The sequence below is a fragment of the Haliotis rubra genome, unplaced genomic scaffold, assembly GCF_003918875.1.
Source record: "Haliotis rubra isolate DU_JTF1 unplaced genomic scaffold, ASM391887v1 Scf118, whole genome shotgun sequence".
Classification (NCBI taxonomy): domain Eukaryota; kingdom Metazoa; phylum Mollusca; class Gastropoda; order Lepetellida; family Haliotidae; genus Haliotis; species Haliotis rubra.
Window position 1 is genome coordinate 79,906 of NW_025765092.1, and position 24,849 is coordinate 104,754.

General features: G+C 40.4%; 2 protein-coding genes across 5 annotated transcripts in view; one reads left to right on the forward strand and one right to left on the reverse strand.

The window, feature by feature from the left end:
* The first annotated feature begins 1,507 nt into the window (after positions 1-1,507).
* LOC124259021 lies at positions 1,508-19,662 on the forward strand. Of its 4 annotated transcripts, none has more exons than XM_046693115.1 (2): positions 1,508-1,625; positions 8,270-9,527. In XM_046693115.1, the coding sequence occupies exon 2, from the start codon at positions 8,270-8,272 to the stop codon at positions 9,419-9,421; it is 1,152 nt and encodes a 383-aa protein (XP_046549071.1). In that variant the 5' UTR covers positions 1,508-1,625; the 3' UTR covers positions 9,422-9,527. The 4 variants fall into 4 exon arrangements, 3 of the variants coding, with proteins under 3 accessions (XP_046549071.1, XP_046549062.1, XP_046549054.1); XR_006893737.1 differs by lacking the exons at positions 1,508-1,625; positions 8,270-9,527 and adding exons at positions 3,066-3,563; positions 19,111-19,662; XM_046693106.1 differs by lacking the exon at positions 1,508-1,625 and adding an exon at positions 3,357-3,563.
* LOC124259015 (serine-rich adhesin for platelets-like) overlaps positions 14,715-24,849 on the reverse strand; it is a 35,729-nt gene continuing 25,594 nt past the window's right edge. The window contains exons 3-8 of the mRNA XM_046693085.1: positions 20,372-20,590; positions 19,659-19,895; positions 19,071-19,274; positions 18,292-18,498; positions 16,417-17,184; positions 14,715-15,433 (exon numbers count right to left, since the gene is read on the reverse strand). Of these exons, the coding sequence (XP_046549041.1) occupies positions 14,826-15,433; positions 16,417-17,184; positions 18,292-18,498; positions 19,071-19,274; positions 19,659-19,895; positions 20,372-20,590 (2,243 nt within the window). The 3' untranslated portion in view covers positions 14,715-14,825. The remainder of the gene's footprint in view (positions 15,434-16,416; positions 17,185-18,291; positions 18,499-19,070; positions 19,275-19,658; positions 19,896-20,371; positions 20,591-24,849) is intronic.

The following is a 24,849-nucleotide window of genomic DNA, read 5'->3' on the forward strand; positions in this document are numbered from 1 at the left end:
TCCACAACACTTTATTTGTCAACTAAGTATGTAATTACATGGTAGTGCAGTAACGGCCAGGCAGCATCACAGAGGCGATCGTCAGCCCACCTGCCTAGCCGCTGTCCGAGGGTCAAGTCCCGTTACATTAAGAATTCATTGTCTATATACTACTGACTGTCAGGCTGCCCTGTATCGTATTACGATACATGTATGGTCAACCTGCAGTATCCAGCATGCACCTCATCCACAATGTTATACTTCCGTGGCCAACCGGCCATACTCTAAGGTTCATTAGGGTTAATTACACGCAGGCAGCTTATCTGTACATGGCTGTGCTGATGGTCATGATAATATAAGCTGCGGATATTTCATGTACATGGTCAGCACTGTGATTTAGATTTAGATAACACAACTTTAACTTAACTCAGAGAATATACAAACATGTCTATATTTCCCGATAAAACCCATACCCCATCAAAGTGCCTACGACAAAAGCCTAAACTGACATAGGTCTCTGACGTGTACGACTTTGGGGAAACTCTCAATAACGGCAATGGTGCGGACAATCAGAGATATATAAACGGGATTCGAACCCCAACTATCATTTGCCACCCTTCATAACCACATGCGCATACAGGTCATTTGTTCACCTGCGAAGGAGAAAGGGGACATTTAGTACAAGTCAAAACAGGGAATTTATCAGACATAATGTTGGTAACCGATGTGTCATGATGAGAATGTTTTCAACATGTCCACTAATTACATTTCGTAACTTTATAAAGGTATTCAGTGCTTTCACTCTGATAAACGTTTTGACGCCTTTATTGTCTAATGTCATTCTTTAAAAAATCTTCATGACTTACTGATTTGTTAAAGGAACTAATGCTGAATACAATGTTAGACTGTAATTTGAGTGAGTGAGTTGGGGTTTTAGCAATATTCCAGCAATATCACGGCGGGGGACACCAGATATGGACTTCACATATTGTACCAATCTAGGGAATGGAACCCGGGCCTTCGGCGTGACGAACGAACGCTTTAACCACTGGGCTACCCCACCGCCCCTACTGTAATATGAGAATCTGCTCTCCATGCCTAGTGTTAGTACATATACTGTAATGACGAAGTTTTTTATCTGTTTGTTTGATTGTTGTTTAACGCCACACTCACCAATATCAGAGCTATATGGCGGCGGTGTGAAAATAATCAAATCCGGACCAAACTAAATAAAACATGCATATAGCTACCGAACTGTGGAATATACTAACACTATAAATTGAAAACCCGGATTAAATACAAACTTTTTCAACAGAACACATTAAGTCACACAGACCGCAATTATTTTATAATTTAATGTGCGGGCATCGTGTCCTTACAATGCCAGTTATATGGGTATTGTGTCTTGGGTATAAGTGTTGCTATTTCTATTTGAAGTGAAATCCATCTGTTTCTGGGTAGTGACACTTGGAGAGGTAAGGGAGGCAACTCAAGGCAGTTTCTCATGGTGAGTTACTTCCTGATATCGGCGTGGCTGAGTCATGTACTATTCGCGGTAGCCCAACACATGTAACGGATGAGGACTGTGGCAAATCGACGTTACACATATATTCAATAGGTGATCGAGTGTGGATACGGTGATCATAGTAAGTTGTTGTTCACTCCTTGTTGTTTGGTAATAGGGTACCAAATAGGGAAGAGTGTGTGTCTCATATGTCCCGGAATACTGAATGTTAAATGTCTCTAGAAAATAATTAGTTGTCGTTCAACAAGTAGTATTTCTCTGAATCGAATGTGAAAGACGCCCAGCTTTTCTCAGGGAATTCCCCTTATGTGACGTCACTTCCTTACTAACAATCCACCCTGTACGTGTTATTACCACAGTAACCAAACATGCATACATTCCATGAATACAATGCGCTGGTTATCCAAGGTACGGAAACATAGCTTGGTACACTCAATGGTACACCAGGCAAGTGATATACACTATAGCTGAAATGGCAGTGTCGCCTACAACTAGCGTCGCAATAGATGCTATTTATATTCTAAATGGAATTGAATACGTTTGAACAACAGACCACCAGAGCAGACTTCCGCATACGTCAAGCTTTAAAACGAAATGAGGTAAAAAAGACACATATGTGTTCACGTTGATGAGATAACATAAACGAATGATTCAATTGAATTCAACCATCGAATTGTTATCACCGATGTTAGATAACAAAGCACAAGGCTGTTATTAAATTACTTGGGTAACATAATACTTAGTTCAACGTGAGTCATACATTCCTGTACGTACATAACATAATACTTCAGCTCTCCACCTACCCAATGAGCTGAGTCGGATATAGACGTGGTGGTATACTCATGCCAATAATGGTCGTTCCCCCCCCCCTATAATCATGATGTGTGAGTGAGTGACCTTGGTTAAACAGCGCCTAAAGCAGTTTTCCAGTTACACCAGGGCGTGTCAGCTTGATGTAGGAACATATTCTAAAGTGATGCAGGCCTATAAAACCCTGATAAGCAAGTTGACGCCTTTATTGTCTGATGTCATTCTTTAAAAATTCTTTATGACTTACAGATTGTTTTTAAGAAAACAATCTTGAATACAATGTAACACACTGTAATTTGAGTGAGTTGTGTTTTTACACCGCTTTTAGCAATATTCCAGCAATATCACGGCGGTGGACACCAGATATGGACTTCACATATTGTACCCATGTAGGGAATCGAACCCAGGCCTTCGGCGTGACGAACGAATTCTGTAACTGCTGGACTACCCCACCGCCCCTACTGTAATTTGAGTATCCGATCTCTAGGCCTAGTGTTAGTACATATACTGTAATGACGAAGTATTTTGTCTGTTTGTTTGTTGTTTAACGCCACACTCAGCAATATCACAGCTATTAATAATCGGGTCCGGACCAGACAATCCAGTGATCAATAGCATGACCATCGATCTACGTACATGGGATATATGTCTCACCCAAGACTACCCGATCCCATTATTCGCCTCTTATGACGAGCATGGGTTGCTGAAGACCAATTCTAACCCGAATCATCACGGGTATTATGACGAAGTAGGCATTGCATCGATGTATGATGCCTAAAACAGTTCCTGCCTCGTGGCTTCATCTGCATATTGGTCATGAGACCAGGCTAATATGGATTGGTTTATCGCGTTTATAACACTATCCGTTATATGATAAAAGGAATATGCAGCACTTTGTGGAGAGAGACAGCATCACACACAGTTAAAAATAGAATTATTGCATAATATAATGAAAAGAAATATTTGAAGAGAAATCCATCTGTTTCTGGATAGAGACAAGCAATTCGCTTAGAGAGGTAAGGGAGGTAACTCAAGGCAGTTTCACATCGTGAGTTACTTCCTGATATCGGCGTAGCTGAGTCATGTACTATTCGCGGTAGCCCAACACATGTCAAGGAAGAGGACTGTGGCAAATCGATGTTACACATATATTCGATATACGGACATTCGTGTGATGAATATTACCGCAAGACTAAAGTCTCAGATTTCTTTTACAGTTAGGTGATCGAGTGTGGATGCGGTGATCATAGTAAGTTGTTGTTCACTCCTTGTTGTTTGGCAATAGGGTACCAAATAGGGAAGAGTGTGTGTGTGTCTCATTTGTCCCGGAATATTGAATGTTAAATGTCTCTGGAAAGTAATTAGTTGTCGTTCAACAAGTAGTATTTCTCTGAATCCAATGTGAAAGACGCCAAGCTTTTCTCAGGGAATTCCCCCTTATGTGACGTCACTTCCTTACTAACAATCTACCCTGTACGTTTTATTACCACAGTAACCAAACATGCATACATTCCATGAATACAATGCGCTGGTTATCCAAGGTACGGAAACATAGCTTGGTACACTCAATGGTACACCAGGCTAGTGATATACACTATAACTGAAATGGCAGTGTCGCCTACAAGTAGCGTAGCAATAGATGCTTTTTATATTCTAAATGGAATTGAATACGTGTGAACAACAGATCACCAGAGCAGACTTCCGCATACCTCAAGCTTTAAAACGAAATGAGGTAAAAAAGACACATATGTGTTCACGTTGATGACATAACATAAACGAATGATTCAATTGAATTCAACCATCGAATTGTCATCACCGATGTTAGATAACAAAGCACGAGGCTGTTATTGGGAAACATAATACTTCAGCTCTCCACCAACCCAATGAGCTGAGTCGGATATAGAGGTGGAGGTATTTTAGTTCAAGGTGTGTTATACATTCATGTAAGTGTAGGAGTGTGACAGGTAGTATACACTGTATAGATGCTAAGGTATTTCATTGATAGACAGTCTGTTCATAGACCAACGTGTGTTATACGTTCCTGTAAGTGTAGGAGTGTGACAGGTAGTATACACTGTATAGATGCTAAGGTATTTCATTGATAGACAGTCTGTTCATAGACTAACGTGTGTTATACGTTCCTGTAAGTGTAGGAGTGTGACAGGTAGTATACACTGTATAGATGCTAAGGTATTTCATTGATAGACAGTCTGTTCATAGACTAACGTGTGTTATACATTCCTGTAAGTGTAGGAGTGTGACAGGTAGTATACACTGTATAGATGCTAAGGTATTTCATTGATAGACAGTCTGTTCATAGACTAACGTGTGTTATACGTTCCTGTAAGTGTAGGAGTGTGACAGGTAGTATACACTGTATAGATGCTAAGGTATTTCATTGATAGACAGTCTGTTCATAGACTAACGTGTGTTATACGTTCCTGTAAGTGTAGGAGTGTGACAGGTAGTATACACTGTATAGATGCTAAGGTATTTCATTGATAGACAGTCTGTTCATAGACTAACGTGTGTTATACATTCCTGTAAGTGTAGGAGTGTGACAGGTAGTATACACTGTATAGATGCTAAGGTATTTCATTGATAGACAGTCTGTTCATAGACTAACGTGTGTTATACATTCCTGTAAGTGTAGGAGTGTGACAGGTAGTATACACTGTATAGATGCTAAGGTATTTCATTGATAGACAGTCTGTTCATAGACCAGCGTGTGTTATACGTTCCTGTAAGTGTAGGAGTGTGACAGGTAGTATACACTGTATAGATGCTAAGGTGTTTCATTGATAGACTGTCTGTTCATAGACCAACGTGTGTTATACGTTCCTGTAAGTGTAGGAGTGTGACAGGTAGTATACACTGTATAGATGCTAAGGTGTTTCATTGATAGACTGTAGTCTGTTCATATAGACCTGTTCAACGTGTGTCATACATTCCTGTAAGTGTAGGAGTGTGACAGGTAGTATACACTGTATAGATGCTAAGGTGTTTCATTGATAGACAGTCTGTTCATAGACTAACGTGTGTTATACATTCATGTAAGTGTAGGAGTGTGACAGGTAGTATACACTGTATAGATGCTAAGGTATTTCATTGATAGACAGTCTGTTCATAGACTGACGTGTGTTATACGTTCCTGTAAGTGTAGGAGTGTGACAGGTAGTATGCACTGTATAGATGCAAAGGTATTTCATTGATAGACCGTCTGTTCATAGACTAACGTGTGTTATACATTCCTGTAAGTGTAGGAGTGTGACAGGTAGTATTCACTGTATAGATGCTAAGGTATTTCATTGATAGACAATCTGTTCATAGACCAAAGTGTGTTATACGTTCCTGTAAGTGTAGGAGTGTGACAGGTAGTATACACTGTATAGATGCTAAGGTATTTCATTGATAGACAGTGTGTTCATAGACTAACGTGTGTTATACATTCCTGTAAGTGTAGGAGTGTGACAGGTAGTATACACTGTATAGATGCTAAGGTATTTCATTGATAGACAGTCTGTTCATAGACTAACGTGTGTTATACATTCCTGTAAGTGTAGGAGTGTGACAGGTAGTATACACTGTATAGATGCTAAGGTATTTCATTGATAGACTAACGTGTGTTATACATTCCTGTAAGTGTAGAAATATGCATGTATGGTGAGTTTTAATAGTATCCTGCCAATGCATCGCAAAGAGGTATTTTATGAGCACTTCAAGGTATACCCTAGATTTTTTTTGTGGATTAGAAGATTTTTTAAATATGAAATGTTATATTTGTTTAGAGGTCTACAGTTAAGCTAAATGTCCTGGGAAATTCTTTTCCCAATTATGCAAATAAGCAGTAGTATTCATATAGGGTTTAAACACATTTTTAAGAATTTTTAAGTGAAATGTACGAGTGTAAAACTGACCTTATTTCAGCATTCAGACTAGATTTGTTTTTCAGCAGTTTCCTGTTGGGGGGATATAATCGGATAAGCATGGCGTAGTGTGCCTAATATGTGATATGTAATTAAATATACAGTATACACACTATTAAATGTATTAAATACTGAAATTTTACATTTTGTTTCTTCAGCTCCTACAGTGAATAATGATCTTCCTCTTTCCTATACCATGCTCCTACAGCAACACTTCCTCCAGAACTTTATATTGGTTTAGAAGTACTGCCTCGTTATTAGGGCTGGGGCGATTCACCGATGCATCGCGATACATTTAAGTGTGATACAGGCATCGTATCGTGGACTGGTGTATCGATACAAAACGATACACAAGTTTCATTCAAAACGATATTATCTTAAACATGTTACAGTACTTATTTAGAGAAAAATACTCAAGTATGATGAGTTACTTGTATATTTATTACAATAATGTTATTGTTAAACACAAATACCTTGATATAAATCATTTTAAATCTTGATACCGTGTCATTCTTTCAAGGCGTATGTATCGTGATACGTATCGTATCGCAGGTAAAATATCGCGATATGTATCGTGTCGTGACATAGTGTATCGTCCCAGCCCTACTCGTTATGCCTGGTTTTAATATTGTACACCTATCCTCAGTGGTACCCCTTCCATCTAAACGGTGATGACATCGCCTCATTATATATTCTATGAATCGAATGCATCTTTTAACAATCTATATTTTCCTGTATACAACTAGCTTAAAGGGATTTTATTGGATTTTCGTGATCACTGGAAGGGTGAGTGAGTTTAGTTTACGCAGCTTTTACCAAATTAATATTCCAGCAATATCACGGCAATGACTGAAAGAAGGTTTGGACGCCTGTGGTTCGTGACACAATTATACAGAAGTAGAGGGCCAAGAATCAGAGGAAAACTAAGGCGACAAATTCTTTAAAGAATCGACAGTTCAGACACAATCGCACTCTACGCTGAGAATTATATCTTAGTATTTCACAATCATTTTGAACAAGGATAAACATTAATGTCATCGATGCGCCACAGTTATTTGTTTTATCAAAAATCATCATTGTATAACATGTGACGTTTTAAAATTATTCCGTAGATTGGTCTTTAAATATCAAGTTCACTTCTAATCCCCGTCGTGATATTGCTGGAATATTGCTAAAAGCGTCGTAAAACCGAACTCACTCACTCACTCTGTCATGCTACCTAATCATGACCAATAGCACAGTGTGAAGGGATGATAAAGATCTAATGTGATGAGTAAGTGAGTGAGTTTGTTGTGAACAGTATCCCAGGTATAATATCAGGCTGTGGAGGAAATCTCTAAGTCATGCAGGTCTCAGAGGAGGTATATGGTGCCGACAACCCCAGAAACGTAATGAGGAGGAACCGAGATTTGAATCATACATTTCTGGCGTGTTATAGGGACGGGACTACGTACCTTGGGCGATTGGGCCTTTAATGTTATAGTGAGTGAGTAAGGCTTTACGCCGCTTTTGGCAATATTCCAGTAATATCACGACGGGCGACACCAGAACTGGGCTTCATTCGTTGTACCCATGTGGGGAATCGATCCCGGTGTAGCAGCCCAGAATAACCCCCCACCAGATTATACCCCGGGGTAAACTATAGGCTAGCCCAGTTTATACCCCGGGGGCATATTCTGGACCAGGCCAAAGTATACCCCTCCAGCCCAGACTTAACCCCTAAAAAATATGTTAACAATTCACTCAATATGAGTTTGTGACTCAGGGCAATGGTCTTGGTGTCATTTAAAGGAATTTCTAGGTGCATTTCATTTACATTACTGCATAATACAAATTTTTGAAGCATTTGTTTTGTGTCTCTCTGCGATGTGATATTTTCGACTTTGCGTAACCGAGCCATGCTGATATATCATCAAGGGATGTGGTCGAATTTTGGGCAGTACAATCATAAGCCTCAGTTCTACACCATCCACGGTGTATGTATTAAGCTACAAGACACTGAATATACGTATTGCCTTGTCACTTTCAGATGGATAGTGCCTGCCCATGTTGTAGACGTGTAAAATGTTCCTTCGGGGAGGTATCAAGCGATCCGGTTGTCATTGTGTTTCATACCAGCAGATCTGTGCTTATTGGAAGGAAGAGCAAAGAGAAAGTAAATCTTCTTAAGAAACTAGCGGAAAGAGCAACTGCTCTTAGAAATGTATCAGGCGGTATTCTGCTCGTACATGTTGAAGGCCAAGAGGCCTGGGATAGAGACCTGGAGATATTTGATGAAGCGATTGGGAAAAGGTTTGGAGAACTCATTGAGGATGGTTCCTTATTCACAGACTGCTTCTCCCGTCTATGGCTGTCCGACATTCAAAATTTTGAAAGGGAGACTGACTTTCTTGTATATACAATCGCGGAAACAAAATGTGTATCAACGTTGAATTTCAATACTAAAATACGTAATGACTTCGAAAATGAGAGACCATCCTTTCTCAATATTGTTAGAATGTTGTTAAGAGGTAATGCCGACAAGTACCCATATTTACGAGGATTACAGAGACAACACATGACCCGTGTCCCCAATTCCATTCCTTTGTTTGAAAACAGAGCAATTGAGCTGAAAGCTTTCACTCAACATCAACTCACGAAAAAACCCGTGTCTGTTGACGAAATAACTGACTACATATGGAATGACCTTAAATTGAAAGACAATGTCAGTTCAATGTCTAAACTGCCAGAAGGTGGCTCGTTCTATATTGGAGTGACGGAATCAAGTCATAAAACTGACCAGTACAAAACGAAGATAAGGACGGCAACAGGCTTTAATCCTCTGGTGGACATTGACCAACTTACATGCAGCCTCTACGAGAAAACTCGAAGCGACATGGTAGTCCTCAGTGCAGGCGACAAGGCGTTCCATGAACCACCTCCTGACCTTATAGATGTGTTGGTACACTGTGTAGATGACCAGGGACCACTGTATGTACTTCAAGTGGTCATCAACAGTTTCGATGGTATTGTTTTCCATGACAAACAAGGGCCTGAAGCGTATACCATTACGGATGGTCAGATCAGCATCATGGCAAGGGATGAGTGGCTCAACCGACTGATGAATTGTGAACTTTGGAAGGCATGTGAACGTTTCACCAAAAAAGTGATACCAAAAATGCCGAAACAAGAAATTCAATAATAGAGAATTAATACCATTGACTTGATAACATCTTATAACGTAACAATACAGACAACTGTCTTGTCATTTAACAGCTGAAAAATAAAATGGACGTATGTTAAACATAGCATTTTTACAGAATTCATTCTGGTCGTTAGAAAAAATAATACCGCGACGTTCATAGGCACTGGATTGCCTGGGCAGTTCCCATGGTACTATAAGACACGTGTTGTGAGAATATGCCGTTCCTTCTGTTCATTTAGACACGCGTTGTGACAATATGTCGTTCCCACGTCTCAATAAGACACGTGTTGTGACAATATGTCGTTCCTTCTCTTCATTATGACACGTGCTGTGACAACATGTCGTTAATTGTGAACAATGTAGAGACTGTGACGATATCTTGGGTGACGAGATCTCAAATGATGAAATCTTGAATGCAATTAAGAATCTGAAAAATGGTTAATCTCCCGGGGCAGATGGTATTCCGACAGAGGCCATTAAGGAAACTTGTTTGATATTATTACCTATTTATAAACGTCTTTTCAACGAGATTTTCAACACTGGTAATTTTCCAGATTCTTGGAACCTTGGTCTTATCGTTCCGTTATATAAAGCTGGGGATAGAGAGGATCCCAATAACTACAGGGGTATTGCTCTACTTGATATAATTAGCAAAGTATTCACAAGTATTCTAGATACACGTATAAAACTTTGGGCTTCAACACAGGATATCATTTCCGAGTCGCAAGCAGGGTTTAGAGAAGACTACAGTACTATTGACCAACTATTTGTTCTAAATTCGATTATTCACAAGTACATAAGGAAAAACGTGGAAAATTTTACTGTATTTTTGTTGATTTTAAAAAAGCTTTCGATACCGTTGACAGAAACAAGCTCCTATATATACTTCTCAACAATGGTCTACATGGTAAAATTAGCACTGTTTTACGTTCAATGTATACTCATGCAAAAGCAGCTGTTAGGTGTACGAAGTACAGTATGACTGAAATATTTAACCCAGTGACTGGATTACGACAAGGTTGTATCTTATCTCCAGTCCTATTTATTATGTACATTGATGAACTAGTTAACGACATCATAAACAGCGACTATAGTGGCGCTTTTATTGATGAGACTATAAATGCACTGTCAATTCTTCTGTTTGCGGATGATGTCGCTATATTTGGAGACAGCGTTGTGAACCTACAGAAAAAGATAGATATCTTAGAACAGTATTGTACGAAATGGGGATTGTCAATAAATACAAATAAGACAAAGGTCATAGTTTTTAAAAAAGGTGGTAGAATAGCAGAAAGAGAAAAATGGTCAATTGGAACAGAGAAACTAGAAACTGTCTCCTATTATAAGTATCTTGGATTAACGTTATCTTGTAGAAATGTATTCACAAAAGCTTGTGGTGTTTTGTGTAAGCAAGCAGAGAAAGCCTTATTTCCTATTAAGAAATTCATGTACAGATATAAAACAATTCCGTTCGATATATTTTTCAAAATCTTTGACTGTAAAATCCAACCTATATTATTATATGGAGCAGAAATTTGGGGAACTGTTATCCGCCATGGAATAGAAAAAGTACATTCAAAATTTTGTAAAAACGTTCTAAACGTTGGCTATCGCACATCGAACAAGGCAGTTTTAGCAGAATGTGGGAGATACCCTTTACATGTAAATTATATGACACGAGTTGTTTCGTTCTGGATACGTCTGCTTCGGCAACCAGACACACGTTACTCACGTCGCTCGTATGATATGTTGAAACGTTTAGACGACAATGGAGATATTAACTGGGCTTCGGCAGTACGATCAATATTATTTCAACATGGATTTGCTTATGTATGGATATATCAAAATGTCGGAAACTGGGAATTGTTTTTAAATCTTTTCAAACAACGTTGTAAAGACATGTACTATCAAGAATGGACACAAGATATAAGAAACTCAAAATCACTGCATATGTATTCTGCCTTTAAATCTGATATTGTTCCGGAATTGTATTTGATCGCACTCTCTTCGTTACATCTGCGCAGAGTCTTAACAAAATTCAGATGTGGCTCCACCAATTTAAAAATAGTTTAGTACAGAAGATCTAAAGACAATGACGTTAGTGTAGCTATGTGCGATTATTGTAAAAAATGTACCAGAAGATGAGTATCATGTGTTAATGAAATGTCCTTTATATGCAGCGGAAAGAACTCACTACATACCAAGTATCTATATTTTGAACCCAAATAAACAAAAATTTGTACATCTTCTAAATACTAAGAACCATAACATAATACTCCGTCTAGCAATTTTTGTAAACAAAATCATGTCCATGCGCTCTGTAAAAATTTAATCTAAGTTGTCATTTTGTACTATTGGCCTCATGGCCACATCTATGAAATAAACCTGTCTGTCTGTGCACTGGATTGCCTTGGCAGTTCCCTTGGTACAATAAGACACGTGTTGTGAGAAAAATGCCGTTCCTTCTGTTCATTCAGACACGCGTTGTGACAATATGTCGTTCCCTCGTCTCAATAAGACACGTGTTCTGAGAATATGCCGTTCCTTCTCTTCATTAAGACACGCGTTGTGACAATATGTCGTTCCCTCGTCTCAATAAGACACGTGTTGTGAGAATATGTCGTTCCTTCTCTTCATTAAGACACGTGTTGTGAGAATATGTCGTTCCTTTTCTTCATTACGACACGTGTTGTGACAATATGTCGTTCCTTCTCTTCATTGGGACACGTACTGTGACAACATGTCGTTCCTGCTTTTCATTAGGACACGTGTTGTGACAATATGTCGTTTCTTCTCTTCATTACGACACGTGTTGTGAGAATATGTCGTTCCTTCTCTTCATTAAGACACGTGTTGTGAGAATATGTCGTTCCTTTTCTTCATTACGACACGTGTTGTGACAATATGTCGTTCCTTCTCTTCATTGGGACACGTACTGTGACAACATGTCGTTCCTGCTTTTCATTAGGACACGTGTTGTGACAATATGTCGTTTCTTCTCTTCATTACGACACGTGTTGTGAGAATATGTCGTTCCTTTTGTTCAAGAAGACACGTGTTGTGAGAATATGTCGTTTCTTCTCTTCATTACGACACGTGTTGTGAGAATATGTCGTTCCTTTTGTTCAAGAAGACACGTGTTGTGAGAATATGTCGTTCCTTTCATTCAAGAAGACACGTGTTGTCAAATGATTTCGCATTACACGTAGGTAGTATAAACGTGCTTTATATCAGAAACACACGTGTAATATTAGCCCAGAGGTCAAAGCGTTCTCTCTTCATGCCGATGGCCCGGGTTCGATTCCCCACATGGATACAATGTGTGAAGCCTATTTCTGGTGTGCCCCGCCGTGATATTGCTGAAATATTGCTAAACGAGGCGTAAAACCATACTCACTCACTCAAAGTAAACGCAACACTGGAGCCAATGCTGTACGTGTTTATTCCACCGGTAGGTGATGTCAAGTATGACGGTAAAACAGGTGCATATATTCCCAAATACTAGTGATACAACAGTTTATAGTCTATTTACGGTGAAAACGTACCTATGAATTTCACTCTAAACAAAAAGGTAAATCGAATAAAGTGAAATTAAGATTGCGAACTTGATTTACTTTTTTGTTTAAAGTGAAATCCATCGGTACGTTTTCATTGCAAACAGACTATAGTCATGACTTGATAAAAACATCAACATTGACAGTAACACTTGAAAACATTCATATCACTTCTACTTCACATTATACAATATTCTTCAATGCATCACGGTTTGTGCGTAAAGACAATAATGAACAAAATCATATCTGTCCAAGTCCTTGTGTGGATAAGTCGTTCATTCTGATCCATAAGACGTACGTTGTGAGAATATATCGTTTAGTGCGGTCTATAAGTCCTATGTTGTGAGAACACAGTACTTAGTGGGATCAATAAGGCCTGTGTTTTGAGAAGACATCGTTTAGTTTTGTCCGTAAGTCTTGTGTTGTGAGAATAATGTTGTGGTCCATAAGTCCTGTGTTGTGAGAATAATGTTGTGGTCCATAAGTCCTGTGTTGTGAGAATAATATTGTGGTCCATAAGTCCTGTGTTGTGAGAATACATCGTTCAGCCGTGTCCGTAAGTCCCATGTTGTCACAATACATCATTTAGCGGGGTCCATAAGTTCTATGTTGTGAGAATACATCATTAATCCGTGTCCGTAAGTCCCATGTTGTGACAATACATCATTTAGCGGGGTCCATAAGACCTACGTTGTGAGAATACATCGTTTAGCGGGGTCCATAAGTCCTACGTTGTGAGAATTCATCGTTATGTCGTGTCCGTAAGTCTTATGTTATGAGATTACATCGTTCAACCGGGTCCATAAATCCTATGCTATGAAAATACATACAATACAAGGTCCATAAGATATTTATGTTGTATAAACGTTAGTAATTTAGTAGAATCGTCAACTGATGTATAGCCAATTTTGAACGTCTACATGCAGTATATATGTTGGTAAAATTAAGCTTTGAAATAGAAACAAACCTATCTGGTCATGACATTTGGAACACCATGCTTTCTTGTTTAAGGTTAAAACACTGAATATTATACAATAGTTATTGTTGGTTTTCCAACAACCATACACAGATCATGACAGTACACAGTGTGAGTGAGTGATAGTGTCATGGGCCGCTATAAAAAGTGCTTCAGTTATCACGGTGCGGATGACTGACCATAAGTGCATTACAGGTTGAAGCAGAATTATAAGAAAGCATGTTACATTTCATATCTACAATAAGGCACTTCTTGCAACTGAGATCGTGATAGGAAATACCTGGGGTTTCGCAATCACACAATAATAACATCTTGACAAATATAAACAATTGGTTTGTACACGAAACATACACATACTACCGACATCAGTCATGTAAAGTGTCTCTACACAAAGAAACACTACATGGGAAAGTAGTGTTTGAATACACTGGTAACATGTTTAACACTGCAGCCGTTAAAAAATCATAAAGGAATGTTTGTAAAACATATACTTTGCTCCAGGAAAAGCTAGGAAAATAGTTTTGATTCACTGGACATGCGTAAAGTCTAATCTGTCCGTCTGTGAAGGTACTTACATTTAAATAATACAATATACGATACTTTCATGTCTATAGTGATTTAATCCTATATTAAACGATGTCATTTCAGTAAATCTCAGGGGCGGTGGGGTAGCCTAGTGGTTAAGGCGTTGGCTCGTCACGCCGAAGAAACGGGTTCGATTCCCCGCATGGGTACAATGTGTTAAGCCCATTTCTGGTGTCCCCCGCCGTGATATTGCTGGAATATTGCTAAAAGCGGCGTAAAACCAAACTCACTCACTCAGTAAACCTCATCCTTGAACTTCTTGATATGGTGTCTGGGTTTAACGATTTTACATATTTCCTTGTGCGATTTTGTTCTTATTTCTGACTACATAATCCACATCTGATAGAACAAAAAGACAAAACACAAAAGCTAGACAAAAGATTCCCGTCGACCCAATAGAAATAGCCGAAGGGCGTTCATCCAACACGCTGTAGAAGCGACGTCTGAACTTGGACACGTTTCTCTTGTCCACAGCAAGATTCCTGAGGTCCACCGTGGAGATGACTCTATTGGTCTCGTTGGGGGCCTTGCAGTAGCAGGAACACAGCACGATGATGGAGTTTATCTGGGTGGTAAACCCCTCACTCAACATATCCACGCTCTCAACTGGTTGGATGGTTGAGTAGAAGAAGGCGAGGTCTGAACCGGAAGTGGCCTGGAGCCCTTGGCTGGATGGTTGGATTGTCTGATCGCTTATTAGTGTACTTGGTTCAGTTTTAAGGATCATATCGGTTTTGGGTTCTGCGGATGTAGGTGTTGGGCTGATGATTGGGTCATAGATTGAAGTGGGGTCTGTTATATGAGCTGTGTTTGTTGGTACAGTTGTTGGATATGTTGTCCATGCAGGAACATCAGCCGTAGATGGATCGCCATGTGGAACAGATGCTGTGTTATCTGGAAGCAGAATTGTATCTATAGAAGGAATAATTGATTCAAAGTGGTTTTTGCGTTAGTATAGTTGTTATAGTCTCTGCTGTGAAGTCATTTTGACTGACTGACTGACTGAGTTTAGTTTTACGCCGCTTTTAGCAATATTCCAGCAATATCACGGCGGGGGACACCAGAAATGGGCTTAACACATTGTGCCCATGTGGGGAATCGAACCCGGGTCTTCGGCCTGACGAGCCAACGCTTTAACCACTAGGCTACCCCACCGCCCCTGAAGTCATTTTGTAAAACATTGAACGGTATGGGTTTGTAACACAATGGCTATCCAAAATGTACAATATTATGATATTTGACCGGTGAACATCTGAAGCTCGATTGTTTGTTTGGTGTTTAACGTCGCACTCAAAAATATTCCAGCTATATGCCAGACTAACGACTGATCAACATCATCATCAGGGATCTACGTAATTGACATGTGTCAACCAAGTCAGCGAGCCTGACCACCCGATCCCGTTAGTCGCCTCTTACGACAAGCATGGTTTACTCAAGACCAATTCTAACATAGATCTTACATGACTGACTGACTGAGTTTAGTTTTACGCCGCTTTTAGCAATATTCCAGCAATATCACGGCAGGGGACACCAGAAATGGGCTTCACACATTGTACCCATGTGGGGAATCGAACCCGGGTCTTCGGCTTGACGAGCCAACGCTTTAACCACTAGGCTACCCCACCGCCCAGATCTTACATGAACGATATGTGAAAAGTAATTAAGATCGTGCATTGCAAAACAACAGGACATGTAAGTGTGATGATAAAACACTTTCCTTCAACGATTCTGACAATATCACAAAAATGTGTTAATGAATCTCCATCATTCGATGTCCAGTAATTAAACCCAGCCGGAATATTGCTGGATAATTGCTTAAAGCGGCGTAAAACCATACTCACTCACTCATTAGTTAGACAATTATGTTCCTAACTTACCTGACAGACTATAACTTGGGGACGTCACATAGTCGCCATGTACTGTTGTCGTAGTCTGATTTTCTGATGGAGTTGGTGGTTTGGGATCAGTGTTTGTTTCTGTTGTCGTGGTGGTAGTAGTAGTAGTCGCCGTCGTCGTTGTTGTTGTTTCTGAAGTTGTCAGCGGCGAAGAGTTATTTGAAGATTCTGTTGAAGAGTCATTATGGGAATTATCAGCTGAATTAGTTGCGGTGCTGCTTGATGTTGTTGTCGTTGTCGCAGCTGAATCGGTTTCATTGTTCTTCGGGGTCGTTTCATCGTTCTTGCTGCGGGGTGTTGTCTCATTCACGGTGGTGGTGTTGTTGCCTTGGGTCGTTGTCTCGAGTGTTGTGGTTGCGTTGTTGCCTTGGGTCGTTGTCTCGCGTGTTGTGGTTGCGTTGTTGCCTTGGGTCGTTGTCACGTGTGTTGTGGTTGCGTTGTTCTTTTCAGTCGTTATCTCATGTGTTGTGGTTGCGTTGCTGCTTGGGGTCGTTATCTCATTTGTGGTAGTTGCGTTGTTGCTTTGGGTCGTTGTCTCGTATATAGTGGTTGCGTTGTTACTTGCGGACGTTGTCTCACTGGCAAATGTTGCGTTGTAGCTTGTGTTGGTTGTCGGAGGTGAAGTGGTTTCGTTGTAGCTTGGTGTTGTCCAAGTGTTGTCGGTAGTATCTGTATCCGTGGTTGTCGCTGCATAGGTTACATTGTCAGTTGATGATGTAGTCGTAGTTGTCTGGGCTGTCGTAGTGGGATCTGCAAATAAATACACTACTTCAACACCACGTCGAAATTCACCAGCAAACGTCAACGTTGACCATAACGTCAACGTTCCAGTATAACCAGTATCAATTATTCCTATGCAAGGAAAACTATTTTTGAAAATTATGGGATTGAGTGAGTGTGGTTTTACGCCCCTTCATCAATATTCCAGCAATATCATGGCGGGGGACACCAGAAATGGGCTTCACACATTGTACCCATGTGGGGTATCGAACCCGGGTTTCGGCGTGACGAGCGAACGCTTTAACCACTGGGCTACCCCACCGCCCCTTATGAGAATGAGTAACTGAAAATCATAATGTCATCAGTGTTCCCATGTCCTGTCCTATAGTTACCGGCAGTCCATTCCACTCAAACTATTTGCATAATGAGTGTTTGTAACTTATATAACAAGACTGTCGGTCGGCGGCCTGTTAACAATCGAGTTACCCATAATCCAGTGATTTAATACCGCGTTTTCTAAATGTTTACAACCTTAGATATCTTCACTTACGCCGACCAATATCTAACATCACATAATTACTACTTCGAGAGCAGTAGTAAGCTTTAACCATCGTGGTTAAATCACAATTGCATAAAGAACAACATTTGCGGTTAAGCAGTGTTTGAATGCGCGGGCATAATTATTTAGCACAAAAAGCTGAAAATAATGTCACAAAGAAAATTCTGTAAAATATATCCTTTGTTCCAGGAACATCTAGGAAAATAGTTTGACTCACTGGACATGCTTGATTAACATTGCAACGTTGTGAAGTTTAGACGGTTCTGAAAGGGGCATTAGCGGTGTAAAAGCATACTCACTCACTCACTGAAAAAAACTCACTCATAACCAATATTAGGTATTAAAGATCAGTTGAGTTTTTTACAAAACTCCTATACCAAGCGTCCACCACCTATATAAGGGCTGTACCCGTGATGATCAGGGTACAATTGGGTCTTCAGCAACCCATGTGCACGATAAATTACTGTTATAAATTACCGTGTATCAAAGACTCGTTAATACGAAATTTGTTAATCCGAACGATTACATTGCATATTACAGGATAAACAAGGTTTCAGTGTACATGTTGAAATACCAACCATTATATACCATAACTTGGACGTCACACAGAGTTAATATGCCATCTTTCTTCAGAGCAATTTTAACGTATCTTGCAGTAGTGTTGGCGCCGCAAGTCAGGTAGAAGTGATCCCCCATCTCTGTGCGTTCTCCACATACGTTGTAGCAAACTTGATCAGGCCAACAATCAACCCCGACGTACACTGTGACGTTTTCTAGGGCATGACCTGCAAGAGAGAAGGTTTCTTATGAATTTTACACTCTGCGTTTCGTTCCATATATTCTTCATATTTTAAGATATTGACTGAGCACGATTTAAGGTTTCAAGTTAGTAATAGTGAGTGACTGACTGAGTATGGCTTTACGCCGCTTTTAGCAATATTCCAGCAATATCACGGCGAGAGACACCAGAAATGGGCTTCACACATTGTACCCATGTGAGGAATCGAACCCGGGTCTTTAGCGTGACGAGCGAATGCTTTAACCACTAGGCTACCCCAGCGCCCCAAGTTAGTATAGACCTACTTCTAAAACATACTTATTCTTTCAAAATGTGCACTGGTATAGTAAGGATGTACATTTACACTTCAAACAGAATCAATCTTAAAGTGAAATAATACCAATTTGATTTATGTTGTCTAAACACAGGTTACTGTAATATATAAAACCCTTTTTACTTTTCCAATACAGATGTTCTGTAGGAACATACTCGTTTCACACCAGTAATGAATAGGTATCACAATTACATATGTTTGGACAACTTCTGAAACAATTAAGTAACCAATGTGAGGCTTCGTACCATGAATAGCCAGTAATTCAATCTTTTTCTCCGATTCCAGGTCAACTTGCCACCAGGGGTCGCTAGTGTTCCTGGTTGCGCTGCAATACGACTCGTTCTGGTTATCGTTCCCGTCCACAGCGAGCCAGCCGGCCCTTGAAAATGTCGTGTCCTGCACTGAGCTCTGATGTGTAGCCTGGTTCAAGGCAATGTTGTGCGCCATAGCTGAATTACAAAATAAAAGACAACAATAGCAAGTTCGGAATATTCAGCCTGTAAACATCTTAAGTGATTATCATACGTGAGTGAGTTTAGTTGGGATACGGAGAAAACGGACCACAGTGAAAACGGACTCCCAAAAAATCGAGAAAACGGCCACCGCGCTGGAGAGAACCGCCACCGTTTAGTTTTACGCTGCACCCAGCAATATTCCAGCTCTATTGCGGAGGTGTGTAAAATCGACCAGACAATCTAGTCATCAACAGCATGAGCATCGATCTGCACAGGGGTACACAAGTGACACTACACAAGGAGCTCACCTTACACTGACACTGGACACATACATGCAGTCGACTTCATCCCCACATCAAACTGACATTTGACACATACCTTCAGTGGAATACACCTCCACTTCACACACGGAAAGTCGCCTCTTCAAACTGCCCAATAATCGGATGCGAATCTTTTTAGCATAAGTTCCTCCAGTTGTTCCACCTGTAGGATCACATTGTATCTGGATTGTTTCCCCTGGTGGCACAGTTTTGTTAGTCTGGTAGCAGGGAATGTAATCACAACCACCGTTAAGGCAAGACGTAAATTCCACGACAAAGTCACCAAGGGGGTACTCTGTAACAGATGAAAACCCAATGTTTTATTAGGGCTGAACATTTGCATATTGCATATTTCACGTGTCTTTTAAAAATCTTAGTTTAGATTGGTTGATGATTCGATGATAGGCCAGAGAAACACACATATCCCCGTTGTCTTAAACTCTTGAGGATCTTGAAGATCAACAAAAGTTTCCTGTCTTTGATGTTTCACACAGTCTTTAAGCTACTAAAAGCGATACAGGTTTTTTCATGATTCCGAGTTCGAGATAGAACGTATTTTTGGTCACAAAATAGAGTGTGCTGGGACTGGTGAGTTCCACTGTGTCGGATATTCGACACATCCATTTGGAAACATGTGGGTTGGAATAGTGACATTTAAGATAGAGTTTGCTCGGACTGGTGTGTGCCTGGTATTCGACACATCCGAGTTGAGACAACGCAACACACATTATTGTAACCTGTGTTTGTGAGATGATAATGGTAGCTCCTTACCATATGACGTCGTGATGTTGATGGCGTAGATGGGCTTCTCAGCGTCAAAGGTGACTTTCCAGGAGGAGTTCGTTTCTTCTTTGGTCGTGGAACAATTGTGAATGACCTGTGCCCACTCTGTGTCTCCTCCGTCCACCCCTAGCCCACTGTGGAGCTGAGTGTAGATGGTCATTACCGAACTCTGCGTTGTATTCTTCAGAAGGGCGGCGTTGTACGTATCTAAAGTTAAACAAGTAATATCAGTAAACATTATTGCGCTTCAATCTTGAAGTAAACTAAGTTTTACGCCGCTTTTAGCAATATTCCAGCAATATCACGGCGGGGGACACCAGAAATGGGCTTCACAAATTGTACCCATGTGGGGAATCGAACCCGGGTCTTCGGCGTGACGATCTAACGCTTTAACCACTAGACTACCCCACCACCACTACAATCTTGAAAACTGTAAAGATACCATTTTGTCTCAATGCTATCGCACCATAATTCATTTTCAGTCGTGAATCACAGTGCATAGAGAAATCCCGAAAGCCAGAATCCTAAGATACAGAGAACATACAATACGCCTAGAAAAGTAGGGGATAATATTCATGTTCATACCAAACATCAGAACAAAGATAAGTGTTTATATTGACCAGCTGGATAACCATTTATTTCGTGAGTACGACGTTTTGATACAGATTCTTGTACCGTTGTCATGCAGGAAAGGTAACTGTTGAGAGACATGGAAGGGCGTTTATTTCAGCAAAACGTAAACCCTTAACACATCCGACAGTTTGCACGTTGCGCACACAGTAGCGAACACACACATATAGTTTAGTTTAGCTAATACGTTTTGGGTACCGTCAATCACGCGCGGTTGACGATCGACATTTGACGGTGAATCGGCTGTGCTGTGGGGATGACATCAATAGGACTGAGCAAATCCCTATCCATATCGTGCAAAGACGGGTTACCATACATGCACTGATTGCAAGTCTGGTGACTCTTTTTATTATTTCCGTTAATGCAGATGGAGTTTAATGGCTGTCAATGAAATCATCACCGGTGCACCTCAATGAACTCATGCCATTTGAGGGCACAAGTAACGCTCAACGGTACCCGCTCAACTGATGTTATGAACACAACTACGAAATCCATTAAAATAGAGTTTTAAACAATTATTTAAACATATTGATATTTTATGCTTTTTAGATGTAAAAAGCCTCTAAGCAAATTGTGTTAATCCTCGTACTGGATAAACACGAATCGTACGGAATTAGAATAAATCTATAAATACACGTAGATCCCAGAGTGCGTAGATCAACGCTGTTAATATCAATCACCGGATTGCCTGGTCCAGACTCGAGTATATACAGGCCGCCGTCATATACCTGGGATATTGCCGAGAGCGGCGCTAAACAACAAACTGGGGCTGAGAGATGTTTCACCACAAGAACCCGGAACCATCTGAAGGCGACACATAGCACCTTAGTATTGATCGCCGTTCTAACATGAAGCATTGAATTACTCGTAAAATATGGTCTGAAAGTGTTCACAAGGGATGTGAATGACAACACAATCAGTTTCAGGGTGGGTAGTTTCACGTATTCGATGAACTAAGTTTTCAAGGTCTTTTCTGTGAAGTTTTGACTTTGTTTGTTTTGGTATAGAAGAGTTCACAGGAAACAAGCTCTGTCATAGGTGTTTCAGTGTATCACATATTGATTTCCTCAGCAATCACGATGGTTACAGCGAACACACATTTTGATGATCGATCTATCGATCTGAGCTATAAAGACCGAATTATAAGACAATTTAACCAAGACAATGTTCGTCCTATCAGGGGATGCTGACAACTGTGACAACATTCATATCACTGTTTGTTTGCATAACCGCTATTGGTTGCCATATTCCTATGGGCTCCTATTGTTGACGTTTCCATATCTACAGATAAAGACTTGCACAAGTTCACGGAAAGTAGAACGTTTAAGAGGAGGTGGTAGACAGAGTCCTCTTTTACCTCAAGAAAATGTTTAAGTTGGGGAAATCTTCGATAATGGGGATAATGGTTCGAACATTATCAGAAGTTTCTTTCTATCATTACATCTGGCATGTTCAAGCACACAAGAATAGCTGAACGGAGCAAAAAAAAGGAAGTAGCCTTTGTAATAATGGTTAGAAAATTATCACACATGAGTGAGTATGGTTTAACGCCGCTTTTAGCAATATGCCAGCAATATCACAGCGGGGGACACCAGAAATGGGCTTCACACATTGTACCCATGTGGGGATTCGAACCCGGGTGTTCGCCGTGACGAGCGAACGCTCTAACCACTAGGCTACATGCTAAAATGGTTGATGACTAGCCATTTGTTCCTTCTTACATTAGCAGGGCGGTGGGGCAGCCAAGTGGTTAAGGCGTTCGCTCGTCACGCCGAAGACCCGGGTTCGATTCCCCACATGGGTACAATGTGTGAAGCCCATTTCTGGTGTCCTCCGCCATGATATTGTTGGAATAGTGCTAAAAGCGGCGTAAAACTAAACTCACTCACATACTCACTCTTACTTTAGCTATTCTATTATTTATGGCATGAATGGAGCATAAAAGAAGGAGTAGCCTTGAGGTCAGCCACGCCAAAGGCCCGGGTTCGATTCTCAACATGGGTACAATGAGGGCACAATTCGGTTTGGTGTCTCATGTCGTGGTATTGCTGGAATATTGCTACAAGCGGCATGAACATATGCTTAGATTTTCTCCAAGTTTTACAAAAGAAAGCCTAAGAATGCCTAAGTGAGTAAGTGAGTTTAGTTTTACGCCGCTTTTAGCAATATTCCCGCAATATCACGGCGGGGGACACCAAAAATAGGATTCACACATTGTGCCCATGTGGGGAATCGAACCCGGGTAACGAGCGAACGCCTTATAGGCTACCCCACCTCCCCGAATATGTTAACGAGTATGCACTAACAAATCATGCATGCCTGACATGACCGCCCCTCGAGTTTGCATGTCACGAAACAAAAACATCTGTGTTTGTCGGCTATCAGGCTTCATGATTAGTTCTAGCTACACAATCCACACTCTCGTGGCATTTCATCTGATGTCGCGCTGTCGGCGAGTCAGGTTACTCGAGCGTTGGGTCACAGAGCCATATTTGATGACACCTTGACCCCACGCCCAGCCTCGCTATCGCCCTCCGCCCAACGTTATTTATAAACATGTTATCTGAGCAAGAGAAATTGCACATTTCATGACACGGCAGCGATAGCAGCAATTATTGTTGTAAAAACTTTACAAGAGACTCAGGTTACGTAATTTAAAAATCGGCGGAGTGAGAAGGTGAAGATGGGATCCATGCAGCCGAAATTTGGTTATTTTGGATGCAAAATGTTTTTAAAAGGATCTAGGCGGGCTGGATAGTCTGTGAGAGGTGACAGAACAAGTTGTCAGGCCGACATTTTTAATGTCACAATTTGGTTTCACCTATTGTTCGTTTAACATTTCAAAAATGTATGTTATGTGATTGTTGTCACGTGTTTGCTGCAACATGTTTTTGAGATTGTCCGACCCAGACTGCATTATTTAAGGACGGCTGTCATATCTCCTGCTTGCGGCGTTCAACCATAAAGAAAGAAAACATTTACTTGAAAACTGAAAAATTGTTAACACTTGCTGTGTCATAGAAAGGTGAAGACAGAAGTTTGAAGAGTGATGTATCAACAGAAGAAGGGAAGACGAAGGGTTTATTAACGAAGGCTTTAAGGGCTTTCGAACTCTCAGTTGTATCCAAAGGCTACAAGGATTCACATTCTACACCGTGTCTAATTCTTTGACATATTGGTTTCTGTTTGGTAGGTCTACCAACCAGGCCTCCCCGTGAACATCCGGGTTGGAATTGGTCTTCACGGGTTTGTCGTATATACCATGGGGTCTGACGTCAAATTAACATGTTTTGTTTCTGCATGATAATTTAAATATTAACCACCGTGCAAAATAAACACAAATGGTGGTGGTTAATATGAAACAAGCACGAAAATGTTACACGATGGCGATGTATGTGAAGGATTTAATCAGAGATAGTACAGGCATCACACCCATGCTAACCCCACCAAAGGTCAGCCAAGTGAGGTTTTGATAACGTTGTAACGTTTTGGTGAAATCTAGTTTTCAGTTACGTGCCGTCGAAAGGACGGCGAGTACACATCGTTGAAATCTTACAAACAGTGAGTTACATGATAGTGACTTATACACCGAATAATGCGATACACCGAATGTGATCCTTACAACTGGGGGTTGAAGTAATGGTTTAGTCAATGCATGTTAGTCGTCAAAACACGCTAATGACATGCGTAGGCCTACTGAGCCTTCATACCTGATATGGAAACCAAAACAATCGGTGAAAAAACTCTGAACAATAGATGATGTTCTTCAAAAAGATTTTTGAAACCGTCAAATCAATTTTGCTTCATTGCATAGAGAGATTTGTTTAGTCAAAACA